We start from the raw sequence: 17,269 nt of genomic DNA, 5'->3' as shown, positions 1-17,269 counted from the left end.
TGATCAAGACACCAACAATGCCGCTTCAATTCACCTGTTGTTGCTACTTCCTTGCACGACCCCCCTGTCTTAAGGCTTTCACTCGACTGAACTAATCCCAAGCACACACTTGTTGAACCCAAGGTTTGTCAACACGATCCACCGTTTCACGCTACTCCATTGCACGACACACCTAGTCCCAAGGCTTTCACTCGATCGGATCTGAATTGCACAATCTTGTCCAAACCCTTAAAACCCTAAGGATCTTGAAGGAAAAACCCACCTCGATTTTTTGATTTGAATCCCTCAAATATCTCAACCTAATATTCTCGGTACACCAAACCTAATTGGACGTTATCAATCCTAATCTAGATGACACCCAATCAAAAAATGATTATGTGTAGTTTGATTGCATGTATGCATAAATTGAATTAAAGATTATGGGATACTTTGAAATCCTGGATTCATGTAGGTTTTACTCACTCTAGAAACCTTACTAGAGAATGATGCATGTATGAAGTATATATATGCATGGGTGGATGAAAGTAAAAAGGAATACAATGATCTTTGAGAAAATATGAAAATATGCAAAAAATCATTATATTGGTTGACCTGTTTAAGTCATGTGTCGACCTATTCGAGGCATAGGTCGACCTGTTAAAGATCATGTGTCGACCTATCAATGTCATGTGCCTCATATGTATTGACCCATGAAATCAACACATGAAACATAAGCTATAGGCTTTAATACTGCAGTATGTGTGTCGACCTATAACAAGGATGTGTCGACCTATAGCCTAGAAAATTTTATTATAGGCCGACCTGCTTACGTATGTGTCGACCTATCATATGCATGTGTCGACATGACCAACAATTTTTCATAAAAATTGACTTTTCATGCATGCGAACTTTTCAAAGATGTTTCCAAAGACTTGTATGCTTCCTAAGGCTAAAATGCACATAGAGAATATGAGGATACCGTCCAATGTACATAAACGCTAAAGAATCCTAGTTTTGACATCATACAAAACACTTCTAACGGAACGTAACGGAATATGCACTCACATTAACCAATTATAACACTTAAATTACAAAATATACTTTAACTTTAGTGGGTATAATACTTTTAACAATTCACTAACAAATTCTCCTTTCAGTGGTAACCAATTACATGTAGATGTTCACCGATTACAACCATAAAGTTTTCCCTGTTTCTTCAGCTCATAATTGATATTTGCCTTGCTATAACTGGTTACAACCCCATGTTAACTAGTTACAACAAGTTCTCTCCACCTTTGTCTCATCATTATTTCACTCTTCCATCCTATGCTCATGAGTGTCAAGAGAGATTTGCAACCCCTCTTTGCTCATCGTTGCAAGATCCCCCAATTCCTCAATCGCTATAACTACATTGTCAAATCTTAGCGTTAAAGAATGTAAGATTTCCGCGATAACATACTGATCATTGGCTGTTTCTCCAGATGCCTTCACTTGATTTTGTAATCGAGTGATTCTTGTTGTGAAATCATTGATTGTCTCCTTTTCTGCCATTTGAATCAATTCAAGTTAACGCTTGTGAGTTTGTAACCTCACCACCTTCGCATTGTCAGCCCTTGCATATTCCTTCTCTAAGATTTCCCACGCTTGCTTTGATGATTCACAATCACCAATTTTCTCAAAGTTGTCACCACCAATACATTGATGGATCAAAAACAACATCTTGAATCTTTCTTATTCTTTTCTTTATGCGTTGCTCGTTGTGCTTCCGTTGCACCTTCAACAAGAGGATTCACCCCGTTCTTGTCACTTCAAGACCATCTTGGTAACCAAATAAGACTTTCATTTGTTTGCACCATTTGTCGTAATTCTTCGCATCAAGGATGGGTAGGTTTAGAAGGGTTCTTTCATTGGAGACAAAATTCATGTTGCACACTAGGTGTTTATGGATCAAAACCAGGCTCTTGATGCCAAATGTTAGAACTTGGAACCACAAGATTAATTAATAATGGAGAGAGAGAGAGAGAGAGAGAGAGAGAGAGAGAGAGAGAGAGAGAGAGAGAGAGAGAGAGAGAGAGAGAATTAAGGGTGCAAATATTTTATTCATCAACTATGATGAGGATGCCTCAAAGACATTTATACAAACAATTCAAAAGTGATTGAGACACAATTCACACAATAACATAACTGAAAAACAGAAAACTCGGACCTATAACCTACTATACTAAACTTGTGACCGATTAAAACTGACACAAAATTAATTTTCCTTTCAGTGGTATCGGTTACATGCATAAGTTAATCGATTACACCCACAAAGTTTTCCCTATTTCTTCAGTTCAAAAGTGACATTTGTCTTGCGGTAAGCGATTACACCCCCCGTATTAACCGATTACATCACTCACTTGAATTACCAAAAATACTTTTAACATTTGGCATCTCTTGACTCAAATTTTATTTTGCAAATTATACATAATATAAATGCTAATTTAATTCATAAATTTATTAAAAATTTATATATAATAGTTTAATCAATTTATTCTTTCATAAAAATTATTAAAACTTTGGTTTTATTTATTTGTTTTAATAAATATAATAATTTATATTATTATTATTATTACAATAAAAAATAATTATAAATGAAGTGGAAATTCATGTATGCCACCACATCATTAATTTAATTGCCACATCATAAAAATTAAGATCTAAATGAAGTGGAACTTAAAATTCAAAATAAAATAAAATTGAGAGATCAATAAATTAAATATTAAAATAAGAACATTAAAATTAAAAAAAAAACAACTAAAAATAGAGACCAAAAGCAATTAAACCAAAAAAACTAAAAAAAAAACTTTGTTATTTATTGTTTAAAAAATCTTAATTATTTAATTTCACATATCTCTCTACTATAAATAAATAACTAGAAATAATAATAAAAAAATTAATAGAAACTATCTTTACTCTTTAAAACATCAAATCAAATAGTAAAAAAAAAAGAACACAATTTCTAAAAAAAACAATAACGACGTATATATATTACAGCAAATTTTAAATAACTACTCGAAGAAAAGAAGGATCCACACCACACCAGAGAGAAGAAAAAAGGGTTTGAAAGTTCTTCAGTATTTTCACAACTTAGTACCATGGCTGCTGAATCTCCTACTTCTATTCGTAAAGGTTTGTTCTTTTTCATCAATCACCCCAATTTTTATTTTCTCCTTTTCAAATTGATTTAGTTTCTCTCTGTTTTTTTGTGCAGTCGTTGTTCATCTCAGAGCCACCGGGGATGCTCCGATTCTCAAACAATCCAAATTCAAGGTGTGATCTTTTGTGATAATGGGTTTTTTATTTCTTCAAATTTCATCATTAAAAAACGTTAATTTAATCCCCTTTATCAATAAATAACCGCGTGTGATAATTTGGTGCTGTAGAATAATATCAGGATTTGAAAAAAGTCTCTATTGTTTTGTGATGCAATGTTTAGTTCAACGTGTTGTTAAACAGTGGCTATAGCAATGTAGAATTGCGGAATTTGTACAAAACTACTATTTTCTGCAATTGAGAACATTGAACTCTAGTGGGTGTAGCTTTGAGTTCTACATGCGTTACCACCACATAAGTTAGGGTTTGCAAACACATGCTAAATGTTGAAAGACTATAGATGAAGATTGCTCAGTTAGGTAAAAGTGGATCGAGACTGTTCGTTATATTTGGATTTTTAAGTTTTATAGGTTTTTCATGCTTGCTTTGGCTAGGATTGGTTTGATGTAGGAAATCAGTCATGCCTTTGCTTAATGTGGTTGCTTATGGCTTAAAAAGTAAAATGGAATCATGTCGACAAATTAAGCCTATGATACCTGCCTTGGTCAATGTTGTAGTACAAATTAAGCCTATGACACGTCTCAGTGTCGACATGTGAATGTCGATGTCGCTCCGGTGTCATTGTCTGTGTCCATGCTTCATAGAGGATTTTGGAATCTCACGTATGGAAATTGTGGGTTTGGGGTGCACGAATAAAAACTCAAGGTTTTAAACTAAAGTCTGAAAGTCATTATATTGAGGGATGTTCGCATGAATTTATTGAGTCTAATCCTATGTTTGATAAGTATTCTTAAATCTTGAAGTGCTAAACCACTCTTTACACATATATATTTGAAATGACAGATAGCTGGAACTGATAAATTTGCTAAAGTGATAGAGTTTCTTCGCAGACAGCTCCACAGGGAGACATTGGTAAACAATTACTATATACTCTACCACCATCTGGTTCTTTAAAGGCTCTGCATTCTCAGTTTTTTGTTTTCTTGTTTTGCAGTTTGTATATGTCAACAGTGCTTTTTCACCAAACCCCGATGAACTGGTAGTTGATTTGTATAATGTAAGAAACTACTGGATTCCTTTTCCATCGCTTTTAAATATTTTTGTTGAATGTAAATGATGCATATCGCTATTTCTGGTTCTGCAGTTATGAATCACATCGTGATAATACTTCTTTTGATCTTTGTTGTGGAAAACTGGTAGATTTAGGCCTTTTTGGGGCTATCTATTTGTTTTGTAAACTTTAATTAGTACATTTAGAATCTACCTTAACCTTTTTTTGTGGCTATCTTCTTGTTTTGTAAAAAATAGATAACAGACATTTTAGCCCGTAAGGCAGTTTCAAGTTTCAACATCAAAAAGTGAAAAAAGTAAGGAAATCCAATATCCGTTACTTTTCCCTTCCATTTTCTTATTTTGATTTCAAGCTATTCCTTGACCTAGACCTACTTGATGAAGAAATAGGCAAGGTGACTTTCAGATTACATTCTACAAATTATTTTTGTAAAATTATCATTCTCATCTATGTGAATTAATCAAAATGCAACAAATATTGAGGGACGAAGGGAGTATATGACATGCATTTTCTTGCTGTTTTGGGGGGACGGAGAATTGCTAGAGACCTAGAGTAGTATGGTAGTTGTTGAGGTTCTCTACTGTGACTAATATGCTATTACTTACTAGGGGGAAGTACCAAGCCACTTTAATGGTCCTACAGGCATCTCATACTACTCGATGTGGGACTTTGGCACCCCATAGTACCCAAGTCCTTATCATAGCTCCGCCCCTAAGATACGGCAGCTGCACTCTACGATGCTTTGGCCTTTCCCGCCGGCGGCCCCTATGTAGGTAGCCATTTCCGAGCCGCTGACAACTAGCTCTTGTACCAATTGATAAATATCCAAATACTTGGGTAACTTTCCCTTAAAAGTTAGTAGCTATCATAGAGGAAGAGCCAAGCCACATCAATACACACCTAGCATCTCACGCTACTCGATGTGGTGTGGGACTTGGACACCCTATAATACCTAAGTCCCTATCACAATGCTTCAGCAGATGTATTATTTCATGTCGATGATAGAATCTAATTAACTGAAAGCGCATGTAATCACAGTTCCTTAAGAAGTTTTACTCAAGAGGTAGAATCTATTATTTTAAATCACTTGTAGTGGAGGTCATAAAATTCTTCATGTTAACTAATCTTGCAAGTCAGAAAGAAATCTAAATTTCAGAAACAGTAATAGAACCGAAGTATAGTTTTCCTTGTTGTTCAACTAGTCTTAGAGCTGGTACGTCATTAAAGCTTGCTGGTTTTTGTAAGCCACAAGTCATGTTCCTCAAGCCATCCCGTAAATGACATATATGAACTAGTTTGTGGCAGAATGTTGACATTGTCAGCTATAATGGTCACAGAATTATCAAGTGTCTGGTTTCAAGTAATATTTTTAGAATATTAGAAAATACCTTAGAATATATTTGTATTATGTTTGAGTATCTTAGTTTATCTCATAGAATTAGTTTCTAATATTAGACTATCTCTTAAGATTAAGAGTCTTGTATTTCGATGACTATGATTTAGTATTTAGTCTTTTGTATCATGTTACTAATACTATCAATAATATTACAGCATTATCATATTCAAAGTCGTTATTATATCTCTTCCCCTTATTTTATCCACAAACCATAACTTCATAGGAGATGCTTATGCTAATTTATCATTTCCTTATATGTCAATATGCTTAGTACAAAAGTCTAGCTTTTTCAAATCATTGCCAGCAAAAACTTTCCGTTTTCTTAATCCAAACCTTCTCTCAAGCATATTCATGATTCTAATTTCTTGTTTTATATCCTCTAGACAGCCTAACTATACTGTTTATTTATCACATGCTGTTGTGCTATTTCTTTTCTCTTTATGGGCCACCCTGATTTTTCAGAATTTCGGTTTTGATGGAAAACTGGTTGTCAACTACGCGTGTTCTATGGCATGGGGCTAATACTAAATAGAGGTTGCTGATTGATGTTGATAAACTCGCTCTACACATTTCAAATTGTGAATACATCAAACTCAAGACTTCAATTGCATACAATCAAACTACACTATTTCTTGTGAACTTGAAGGTTCCGCCGACAAGGTAGAAATGGAACAAAAACTAAGACGGTACTCTTCATAATTTGCGGGTTTGAAATACCTTTTATTTTAGAAATATATTTACCTATTGGACTCACCCTTTTAATTTTATTCATTCATGTCAATAGTATTATGTCATGGATGATGATAGTGTAGAGGCTCATGCTTGTTGAAGTGATAATCATTTATCTATCCATCTTGATCTTGATGTATATAACTTGAGCCAATAATTTTATTGAAGGTAAACCAAACCATGAAGTCAACCTTAGTTTAATAATTTAATATTACAATTTCAAACAAGTGTCATTAGCAAGACCTTTGGAATTTGTCTGCATGCATGAATGAATGAATGAACAATGGTCACTGAAAAGCATGTGATTCATTGATTGAGTTCACTGCGAAGCGCGTGATGAAAGCAACTCACATTGGGCTGAATTGAAGTAACTCGGTCAAGTCACGCCTTGTTTGGTTTGATATTCAAAGTCTGCTATCTGCTGCAGCAGACAGATGTGTGAATGAATAACATCAAACATAAAAACAAACGTTAACGCGGAGTTTTCTAGGTTTCCCTCCTAATTTACCACAAAACTTCCCTCCTAATGAAATCAATGTTGCAGAGTCTTAGTCCAACCATAATGTTGTTGGTTATTTGATGAGTATGATGAATCCAAAAGATGAAGTAAAATTAGGGAAATGTAGAGAGTAGAAGACAAGTTGAAGAAGTTATGTTATTTGTTGGTTATCTAGTTGCAGTGTTTCACAGTGGATCTGGACCAATTGCCATCACTGGACTGACCAGTGACCTCTAAGCATCCATGCATTGCATTTGCAAGTGGTGACCAGTTCTACCAATTGGTTCCATTCGGTCCAATTGAAACCAATCACACATTTATTTGGGTCAAATTATTTGTCCAATTCTTAAAGTGAAAGATAAGTCTTGATAGATAGGAATAAATATATATATCAAAATTTGCATGCAAACGTTGTTATTATTACACCTCATAAACCACCATGCCTTCAAATTCAAACATTTTATTTTGAAAATTATTTCATTTTATAGCTCAACTACACCGCCTTAACAAGTAAAATATGATTTATTCGAATTAAATGCAAAATCAATTCAATAAATAAATAACTTTTAGCACAACAATTGTGAAGATGTTTTCAGTTTCAGAGTTTTAACATCTAACTCAATAGTAAATGCTAAATAGAAACATTGTAAGATAAATTAAAAAAAAACTTTTTGAAAAAAATAAATTAGAATGTATTAATTATATATTTTTTAAATAAAGATAAATTGTTAAATAAAAGAAAAACAAAAAGGAATAGCTAGTAAAAGTAATACTTGAACATGTTAGGCTAACTTTGCTTTGTGAGACCAATATGGGGTGTGGATAGTAGACTTTTCAATTTGTACTTCCTTTGTTATCCTAAGAACTGGGCCTTGATGATTACGGCTTTTATTAGAAAATAAAGCAATTAACAAAAGTGTATTTAAAAATAAAATATTATTATAGAAACAAGTAATTATTAACAAGTAATTTATTTTATTAAAGAAAAAAAACTAATCACGGATAACTCAACAAATCACACGTTTAATTTTAAAAAAAATACATGCTTTCTTCCGAATATTATTTATTTTTAAAATTTAATATATAAATGTTTTTTAATTGTACTATACTCCGCAAAGACTAATGGAAATTAAAAAATTGATTGGAGTATAAAGTTTGTTGATTATTTTGTAAAATTTATATAAATTTAATTGAAGAAAACTATTTAATGTTTGTCTAAGAATATTTAGTGTATATTGTAGAAAAAACTATAATTAACAATATATGAATTAAAAAATCATTAATACTTTAAAATTTAATGAGAATTTTATTTTAAAAAAATGAGAAAAACTCAAGAAAATTTTGTATTTAAGAATAGAGATAATGTTATGTATATTATTTTTAAAAATTATATTCTACTTTATGTTTATTGTATTTATGATCTTGAAAAGAGAATAAGATCAATAGTTATTAAAATTTGTTTATAATAATTCTTTTTCTTCTGAATACTCCTTCAAGAGTCTCACATGTCAACAAAATCGTCAAAATTCTTGATATCAAATATAGCAAAATTCAATTTCCATTGCTATAATAACTAATACATTTATTTCCAATTAACCCTTAGATTAAATTTTGATATATTTATGAAATTAATATGTGTTTTCATGTGCATAATGACAAAATGAAAAACATATATTTTTTATTAGTTAAATACCATCACTAGACTTTATTAAAAACTATACATTTTTTCTCTCTCTCTCTCTTAAATATTAAAAATAGTAGGAAGTTTATATGTAAAAAAAATATTAAGCTATATTTATTTTAAAAGAGTACTAGTATTTATTTATTTATTTATTATGTAGGAGTATTTTCTAAGGAAAATAATATATTTTATTGTTAAATAATAATATACATTTTTTCAACTCTAGTTTATCTGATATCATCAAAATTATCCAGTATTCCACAAACCACACTATCTCACAACTTGATTCAACCCTCACCATTGATGAAATCACATTACAACAAAAACGAAATCCAACACTTGAAAAAAACAGTACAACATAACATCAACCTGTACTAAATCAAAACCTTAAAGATTTTGTCATCTTGTCTCTCTCTCTCTCTCTCTGATAAAAATGAAAAACTTAAAATAGATTATTTTGATATTAGACTGGTACTACATGCCGTGGCCACTTCTGCAGAAATCTGAGAAAGAAATGAAAGAGCTGGCACAAAACCCAACACTCTCATTTCCTCACAATATAACACGACACAACATCACTAAAAACATCCTCAAAAATATAATTATATATATCTATTCATTATTCACACTCATTTCACAATCCTAGCCTAGAACAAACCCACGATATATCAAACTCATATGATTATTATGACTATGATATCTTTAGATTTTCAAAACCAAACCATTCTTAGCTTTCATCTTTGAGCTCAAACTCCAACGTTCCAAACTTGCATACACAAACCTCTAGATTTTTTCTTCTGTTTCTTAATATGAGTAACTGGTTAGGCTTTTCTCTCTCCCCACACTTGAGGATTGGTGAAGATTTTGGTACAGAAAACCAAAACCAAAACCATGGAGAAGGTTCAGAAACTGGAAGAAACTATGTTCCTTCTTCTCCTCATCCTCATCCTCATCCTCATCAACACCTTTCTGTTATGCCTCTACGATCTGATGGTTCACTTTGTGTTTCTGATTCCTTTACACCTCAAGGTATATCTATATCTATATATTTATACATCATTGCATGTTCTAATAACTTTTTTTTGTTCTTACTCATTACTTCTCAAAAGGGTATTTTTTATTTTCCTCAAAACAATTTGCATGTTCATAAAAATTGTTTCTTTTTATTTTTATACCTCCTTTGAAAATAAGTACTTTTTTTTTAAAGTTTGTATATGATTTTTTTGATGACAGAATGGAGATATGAGAATGGAATAACTGGTGGAAATTCAAATGAAGAAGGACCAAAACTTGAAGATTTTTTGGGATGTTACTCAAACCAAAACCAGAATAGTACTAATATTTCCAAAATCAATGTTAATGTTTCACCAAGTTTTTGCACCAACAATAACACAGAGATTGAAACAGGAGAGAATCATACTCATCATAATCATAATCATCATAATCATAATCACAATCACAATCACAATCACAATCACAATCATCTATCAAACCAATCTCTGATTCACTCTTTCCATCATGCATACAACGATAACAACAACAATCATCACGCTTTAATCAACAATAGTACTATGTACAAGTCTTGGATGACTCAGACTCAGTTTTCTGATGGGAAAACTTCTAATGATGGAAATGGTTGTAGCTTTCAATCTCTTAATTTAACTATGAGTCCAAGTATGCCAAATGGTGTAAGTGTTGGTGTTGGTGTTGGTGGTGCAATTTCTAATGTTCAGATGAATGAAGATCCTAGGAAAAGGTCTTTGTCAAAATCTGGTTCTGCTAGAGAACCTGTCCCTCGCAAATCTATTGATACTTTTGGACAAAGAACATCTCAATATCGTGGTGTTACAAGGTACTACTATGTTTCATTTTTTTTTTCTTAATGTTAATTTTTGTTGAATTTTATGTTTTTTTATTTTACTTTTTTGGGTTTGATGGATTTGTTTAGACATAGATGGACTGGGAGATATGAGGCACATTTGTGGGATAATAGTTGCAGAAAAGAAGGACAAACAAGGAAAGGAAGACAAGGTGAAACAAACATATATGTTTTTTTGATTATTTTAATGTTTTTGGTTTATGTTGTCATTGACTAAGGTTTTGTTGGATTCTTCTCTTTTCATGGCTTCTTCAAAATCTTTCACAGTTTACCTTGGTAAGTTTCAAAACTCTCTCTCTCATTAATTCTTTACCAAGATTTGATTAGATTCATTACTCAATATAAAGCTTTGGAAGGTGTGTTTTGGTTTCGTTTTTCTCAAAATTATTTATGACTTTTGGCAACTGAAATAACTTATTTTTCCATTATTATTAGGTGGTTATGATAAGGAAGAAAAAGCAGCAAAAGCTTATGATTTAGCTGCACTCAAGTATTGGGGTCCAACAACTCACATAAATTTCCCTGTAAGGTTTTCTGAAACTCGCACAGTTTACTCCTTTGGAAAAAAAGCACTTAAACAAATTCACTAGAAGGAAGAAAAAATTTAAAATATTTAGAAAAAGTCTAATATTTCTTATATGTATTTAATGTATGCAGTTTGAACTTTGAAACATTACATTGTTAGTATAACTGTGATCACTCTATGTATCTACTACTTTCTTAAATGCTCAGTTAAGCACTTATGAAAAGGAACTTGAAGAAATGAAGAACATGACTAGGCAAGAATTTGTGGCCAATTTAAGAAGGTAACATTAAATTTTTTTCAATGTGAATTTGGTGAGTTATTTTTCTTTTCCTTTTCACCAATTTTATTGATTATGGAATGAACTGTCCTTTTTTGCTTTACATGTATAGGAAGAGCAGTGGATTTTCAAGAGGTGCTTCTGTGTATAGAGGTGTGACAAGGTATGGCCTAAAGTGATTTTCTTGCTGTAATTTCAGCTTTTCTTTTTTGAATCAAAAGATGAACAATTATTGAGTAGTGTTTATCTTTTTCTTGTCTCAATTTTTCAGACACCATCAACATGGAAGGTGGCAGGCTCGAATCGGACGGGTTGCGGGAAACAAAGACTTGTATCTTGGTACATTTAGTAAGTTCTCTTACCCTCCCTCACTATTTTAAACCCGTTTGTTTCGACTTTTTTGAAATGTTCGATACGAAAATTTCTGGATCCGTCACTGAATAGGCACACAAGAGGAGGCTGCAGAAGCATATGATATTGCAGCAATCAAGTTTAGAGGAACAAGTGCTGTGACCAACTTTGATATAAGTAGGTATGATGTCAAGAGAATTTGCTCAAGCTCAACTCTAATAGCCGGAGATCTCGCGAAACGGTCACCTAAGGAATCCGCGCCTCCTGCTGCAGCCACTGCCGAGGAGTTCAATCCGTGCGGGAGTACGTCGGCACCTTCTCAGCCGCCTCCTCTAGTTATTACCGACGGCGAACAGCAGCATTCTGATGAATTGTCCAACATGGTGTGGAATTCAAACAAGGATGAACAACCACCGCAGAACGAGTGCGGAAACAACACCAACGTCAACGTCGTCGCTGAATCGTCGCAGCTCGGTGACGGTTCGCCAAGCAACAAGACTGAGATGAACAAATTACCTAATGAGTTTGGAGGGAGTGGAGCAGATTATGGACATGGTTACTTCACACTGCAAGGACCAAAGTTTGATGATGGAAACAATGAAAATGACCACATGAATAACAATAGGCTTGGGAATTTGGGCTTGGTTAATCAAGTTCCTATGTTTGCTTTGTGGAATGAATGAATGAATGTAATGTTCGAGTTTGACATTAAAAAAACATTAGCTTAGGAAACTAAGGTCAAATGTCAGATTTATTATTATTGAATGATTATTGTTGTTTAGTATATTTTGTAACTTGTTTTTCTTTTGGAGGAAAAAGATGTGTCAGAAAAAGTTGATTCCTTATGTGTTCAATAGTTAGGGTATATATACTTATCTTAACTATCAATAAGATAAATTTAAATCGTCTGATCGTAACTATCAATCGAAATGTGGGCGACAATTTTAAAGGTAGGGTATATACATTTTTCTTAACTATCGATCAGATAAATTTGAATCATTTGTTCGTAACTATCAATCGAGATGAGGGCGACAATTTTGAATCGTCTAATCGAGAATGTGGGTGACTATATGCATGTGGTAAGTCACATTGCAAATTAACCAAATCTAAGACTAAATATTCTAAGATTATCTACATTGATGGAAGTGAAAATTGTTGTGTAAAACTACTAATCATGAGATTCGTACAAAACTATGAAAATGATAATTACTACATCCTCTTTGGCTAGTAACTTGATGATATTCATCTAAAATTATCATTTGACAAGTTGTCATGACTCATGAGTACTTTTTCTTTGACTAAAAAGATATTTTCATGCATGAATCTTTATAGAAAATTGGTTCAGTTTGTCATGCAAAGAAAAAGAGGGTAAAATAAATTAATGGAATGTGATGGGGGAAATAAAACAGTGACATATATGTCTTTTGGCATCAAGACAAACTAGAATGACAAAGATGAGAGATTTCTCAACTTAGCATTATAATGTTACTTTCATGTTCTTAAGCAGTTGTTTAAAACAAATAAGAGTAGATAATTTAGTATTTTGTATTAAGTGCTTTATATATAATTTATTTAATTTCTTTTTAATCAATATATAAGACTAATAAATTATTTAATGTGTTATAAGTAATGCCATATATATAGACTTATGTTATGATGATATTATTCCATATACATATATATATAGAATCGGCATCCCCTTATTCATGTTGTCAAATATTGTTACCACATAAAATCTCTCTCATGTTGTTATGTTATGCATGTCAAAACCTTATATGTTGTTGACTTGTCTCATATTGAAGATGTTGTAGATTAGAGAACAGATTTATGATATTGCTCATAAATAAATTTTTACAATGTGAGTTATTTTGATGTGAATTATTAACGACTCTCTTATTTATAACATATTGTTTGGTTGTGGTAGTCATGCTTTTATTTGTATATATATCTTCTAATTTATTTTTAAAATATTCATTATTTTTTTTAATATATTAAATATTAAAATTTAGTTCAAAGAATTAAAAAAAAAAATAATTTATTAAATATTTTAACTAATTCAATAATATAATTAATTTCAAGTGCAAATATGCAGTTCAGTAATAGAGAATTCTGATTTTTGAAGGCATGATCGGTTATCAGAATTGACGTAACCGGTTATACCTGAGACTGAATTACTTACGAAATTATTTAGTTTCAGGTGTAACGGATTACCCACTTTGACATAACCGGTTACGCGCTCAATTCTTTTGTTTTTCTGCTATTGTACTTGATTAAAATGAATTTAAATCATTGTGTAATCTCTATATAAGTGTGTAGGATGCACTCTCACCCTAACTAATGAAATTACTCATTCTCCCCCCCCCCCACTCACTCTCTCTCTCTCTCTCTCTCTCTCTCTCTCTATATATATATATATATATATATATATATTCTCCTCTTTCACTCTCCACACACTAAATTTACTCATTCCAATTTTCATCAACCTTGTGTTTTGTTTGTTCTAACATTTAGTACCAAGAGCTTGGTTCAGATTCACAAACACCTCGTGTGCAACATGAATTCAGTTTCCAATGATAGAATCCTTGCAAATTTACCCATTCTTGATGTGAAGAACTATGACAAGTGATGCAAGAAAATGAAGGTGTTGTTTGACTACCAAGATGTTCTTGAGGTGATCAAGAATGATGTTTTTCCTCTTGTTCAGAATGCTACTAAAGCGCAACAAGCAACACATAAAGAAGAGAAGAAGAAGGATTACAAAGCGTTGTTCTTGATTCATCAATGTGTTAATGGTGACAACTTTGGAAAAGTTGATGATTGCGATTTGTTGAAGCAAGCTTGGGAGATATTAGAGAAAACTTATGCAGGGGCTGATAAAACAAAGGTGGTGAGGTTACAAACTCACAAACGACAGCTCGAATTGATTCAAATGGAGGAAAAAGAGATAATCAATGATTTTGCGACGAGAATCACCCACTTGGTGAACCAAGTGAAGGCGTTTGGAGAAACCATTACGGAGTAGTATGTCGTTGTTAAGATCTTGCGTTCTTTAACGCCAAGATTCGATAACATAGTTATGGCGATTGAGGACTCGAAAGATCTTACAACGACGAGGAAAGAGGAGTTGCAAAGTTCTATTGAGGATAATGAGAAAAGGATGGAGAAGAGGAATAACGATAAGGCAAAAACGGAGATAGCTTTGCAAGCTCGTTTCAATGAGAAGGACAAGAGATCGAAAGGAAAATGGCCTTTAAAGAATAAAGGGAATTTTCAGAATTTTGGTGGAAAAGAGTCCTGAAGTTCAAAGAGTTCGATGAGTCAAACGAGTGAGAGTAGCTATAATAAACATGGTGGTCATGGCAACTTTAGAGGCGAAAGAAAAAGATTTGACAAGAGCAAGGAGCAATGCTACAAGTGTCAATGGTTTGGTTAATTTGCGAAAGAATGCAATGCAAACAAGAAGGAATCTAAAGGGGATGAAGCTAAGGTTGCAAGGCAATAGTTTGATGAAGAGAATACACTCTTGATCATGATCATGAAAGATAATTATAGAAATTTATAGCTGCGGGATAGCAACTGCAACTGCTCAAAGAATGCAGAAAAATTGGGATGCAACTGGTTGAATGATACTGTTGATCGGTTGCGTGAAGAGGAAGACGCCATGATGAGTATAAAAGGAGTTCAATATAGTGAGGAGTTATATTTGGACCCGGGTTATTCAACTCACATGATAGTAATCAAGTATTGGTTTGTTAAAATCAATCATGCCATGAAGAACAAAGTAAAGTTTGCGGATGACACCACTCTAATGGCCGACGGTATCAATGGTGTTTTGATCATGATAAGGGATAAGGGACATTACTTGATCAAATATGTCTTGTATATTCTAGGAATTAAATGTAATCTTCTAAGCATTGGCCAGTTGCTTGAGAAGGGATACAAAATTCATATGAAAAACAAGGGGTTGCGCGTTTTGAATGCAAAAGGAGTTTTGATCCTTAAAGCGCCTATGGCTTCCAATAGAACCTTCAAGGTTGAGTTAAAGGTTATGTAGCATACATGTCTTGCTACTGTAGCAAGTAGAGAATAGTGGATGTGACATTATCGTCTTGGGCATCTCAATTTTAGAGATCTCAAGAATTTGCAAAAGAACGGTATGGTAATGAGGCTGCCATCTATCAATATACCAGCTAAAATGTACGAAGAATGTGTGCAAGCTAAGCAACATAAGGGAAAATTCAGTAATGGTGAAGACCAGAGAACCAAGAATTACCTTAAGGTGGTGTATTCGGATGTGTGTGGGCCTATGCAAGTAGATTCCATTGTTAGCAATACATACTTTGTCACTTTTATCGACGGTTATAGTAGGAAGCTATTAACATACCTAATATAGAGAAAGGATAAGGTATTCAAAGTATTCAATAAGTTAAAGTCCATGGTGGAGAGGCAAAGTGGTCTTAAGCTCAAAGTGCTCAAAATGGTTGGTGGAGGCGAATATGTCTTAAATGATTTTGGGAAGTTTTGTGATCAAGAAGGCATTATACGTGAGGTAGTACCACCCTATACACTACAACAAAATGGTGTATCCGAAAGGAAAAATCACTCGATTATGAACATGGTGAGAAACACATTGAAGGGGAAGAACTTGCCAATATGTTATGAGGAGAAATAATATCTACAACTGCCTATTTGTTGAATAGGTGCCCTACTAAGAAGCTGGAAAATGTAACATCGGAGGAAACATGGTTGGGGTTAAAGCCAAATCTGAACCATTTGAATTTTTTTGGTTTTATTGCATACTGATATTTTCCTGGTCAACTTAGAAAGAAGTTGGATGACAAGGGAGAGGTGATGATTCTTGTTGGATATCACTCCACTGGTGGTTATAAACTGTTTAATACTATTAACAAAAGGATCGTGATCAGTCAGGATGTGGTGATCAATGAAATGAAGCTATTGAAATAGGGCGTAACCGCTTACCAGCAGTCTATAATCAGTTACATGCAGATTATAATCGGTTACCAGAATCCTGAAACCAGTTACATGTTTAAAATTTTGGATTCTAAGGTTGTAGGAAGTACAAAACAACATGTCGTCCAATCCTGTGATGAAGGAAATGTTAGAAGGTCAACAAGGCAAAGGGGTTTGCCTCAGAGACTCCAAGATTGTGAGTTGTTTCGTGACAATAAGGTCAATGATGTTGGTGATTTCGTTCACTTTGGACTTATGGCTGAATTTGCACCCGTTAATACGGAAAAGGCTTTAATTGACCCAAAGTGTATTTGTGCTATGAAAAGGAGCTGGAATCTACTGAGAAAAATAGTACTTGGGAGCTTGTTGATCTACCAAAAGGGAAGAAGATAATTTGCGTGAAATGGGTGTTCAAAGTGAAGGCAAATCCCAAGGGTGAGATAATCAAGCATAAAGCTAGATTAGTGGCTAAGGGATTTTTGCAAAGATAAGATATAAAATTTGAGGAGGTATTTGCACCGGTTGCTAGGATTGAAACCATTAGGCTTGTTGTTGGTATTGCTCATAACCACAATTGGCATATCTATCAAATGG

At 33.2% G+C, this 17,269-nt stretch overlaps 2 protein-coding genes across 3 annotated transcripts; both read left to right on the top strand.

Annotated features, from left to right (window-relative positions):
* Positions 1-2,984: 2,984 nt before the first annotated feature.
* Positions 2,985-6,681, top strand: LOC127076285 (ubiquitin-like protein ATG12). Of its 2 annotated transcripts, XM_051017892.1 has the most exons (6): positions 2,985-3,150; positions 3,233-3,291; positions 4,138-4,206; positions 4,289-4,351; positions 4,603-4,661; positions 6,225-6,681. In XM_051017892.1, the coding sequence occupies exons 1-5, from the start codon at positions 3,117-3,119 to the stop codon at positions 4,654-4,656; spliced, it is 279 nt and encodes a 92-aa protein (XP_050873849.1). In that variant the 5' UTR covers positions 2,985-3,116; the 3' UTR covers positions 4,657-4,661; positions 6,225-6,681. The 2 variants fall into 2 exon arrangements, with proteins under 2 accessions (XP_050873849.1, XP_050873847.1); XM_051017890.1 differs by lacking the exon at positions 4,603-4,661.
* Positions 6,682-9,173: 2,492 nt separating this feature from the next.
* LOC127076284 (AP2-like ethylene-responsive transcription factor AIL1) lies at positions 9,174-12,545 on the top strand. The gene is made up of 8 exons (XM_051017889.1): positions 9,174-9,700; positions 9,905-10,523; positions 10,620-10,702; positions 10,986-11,074; positions 11,283-11,356; positions 11,466-11,516; positions 11,625-11,701; positions 11,798-12,545. Exons 1-8 carry the CDS (start codon positions 9,481-9,483, stop codon positions 12,385-12,387), a joined length of 1,803 nt encoding a protein of 600 aa, XP_050873846.1. The 5' UTR covers positions 9,174-9,480; the 3' UTR covers positions 12,388-12,545.
* Positions 12,546-17,269: the final 4,724 nt, after the last annotated feature.

This window comes from Lathyrus oleraceus, chromosome 4, assembly GCF_024323335.1.
Source record: "Lathyrus oleraceus cultivar Zhongwan6 chromosome 4, CAAS_Psat_ZW6_1.0, whole genome shotgun sequence".
NCBI lineage: Eukaryota > Viridiplantae > Streptophyta > Magnoliopsida > Fabales > Fabaceae > Lathyrus > Lathyrus oleraceus.
Note: the sequence above shows the minus strand (reverse complement) of the source record. Positions and strands in the feature narration are given on the sequence as shown.

What these genes read in the sequence shown, in the direction of transcription:
- LOC127076285 (XM_051017890.1), top strand. Translation starts at nt 3,117, where the DNA reads ATGGCTGCTGAATCTCCTACTTCTATTCGTAAAG. An exon ending in TCCTACTTCTATTCGTAAAG is followed by an intron (nt 3,151 to 3,232) that starts GTTTGTTCTTTT and finishes TTTTTTGTGCAG; the next exon opens with TCGTTGTTCATCTCAGAGCC. An exon ending in TGGTAGTTGATTTGTATAAT is followed by an intron (nt 4,352 to 6,224) that starts GTAAGAAACTAC and finishes CTGATTTTTCAG; the next exon opens with AATTTCGGTTTTGATGGAAA.
- LOC127076284 (XM_051017889.1), top strand. Translation starts at nt 9,481, where the DNA reads ATGAGTAACTGGTTAGGCTTTTCTCTCTCCCCACACTTGAGGATTGGT. An exon ending in TGATTCCTTTACACCTCAAG is followed by an intron (nt 9,701 to 9,904) that starts GTATATCTATAT and finishes TTTTGATGACAG; the next exon opens with AATGGAGATATGAGAATGGA. An exon ending in GTGTATAGAGGTGTGACAAG is followed by an intron (nt 11,517 to 11,624) that starts GTATGGCCTAAA and finishes TCAATTTTTCAG; the next exon opens with ACACCATCAACATGGAAGGT.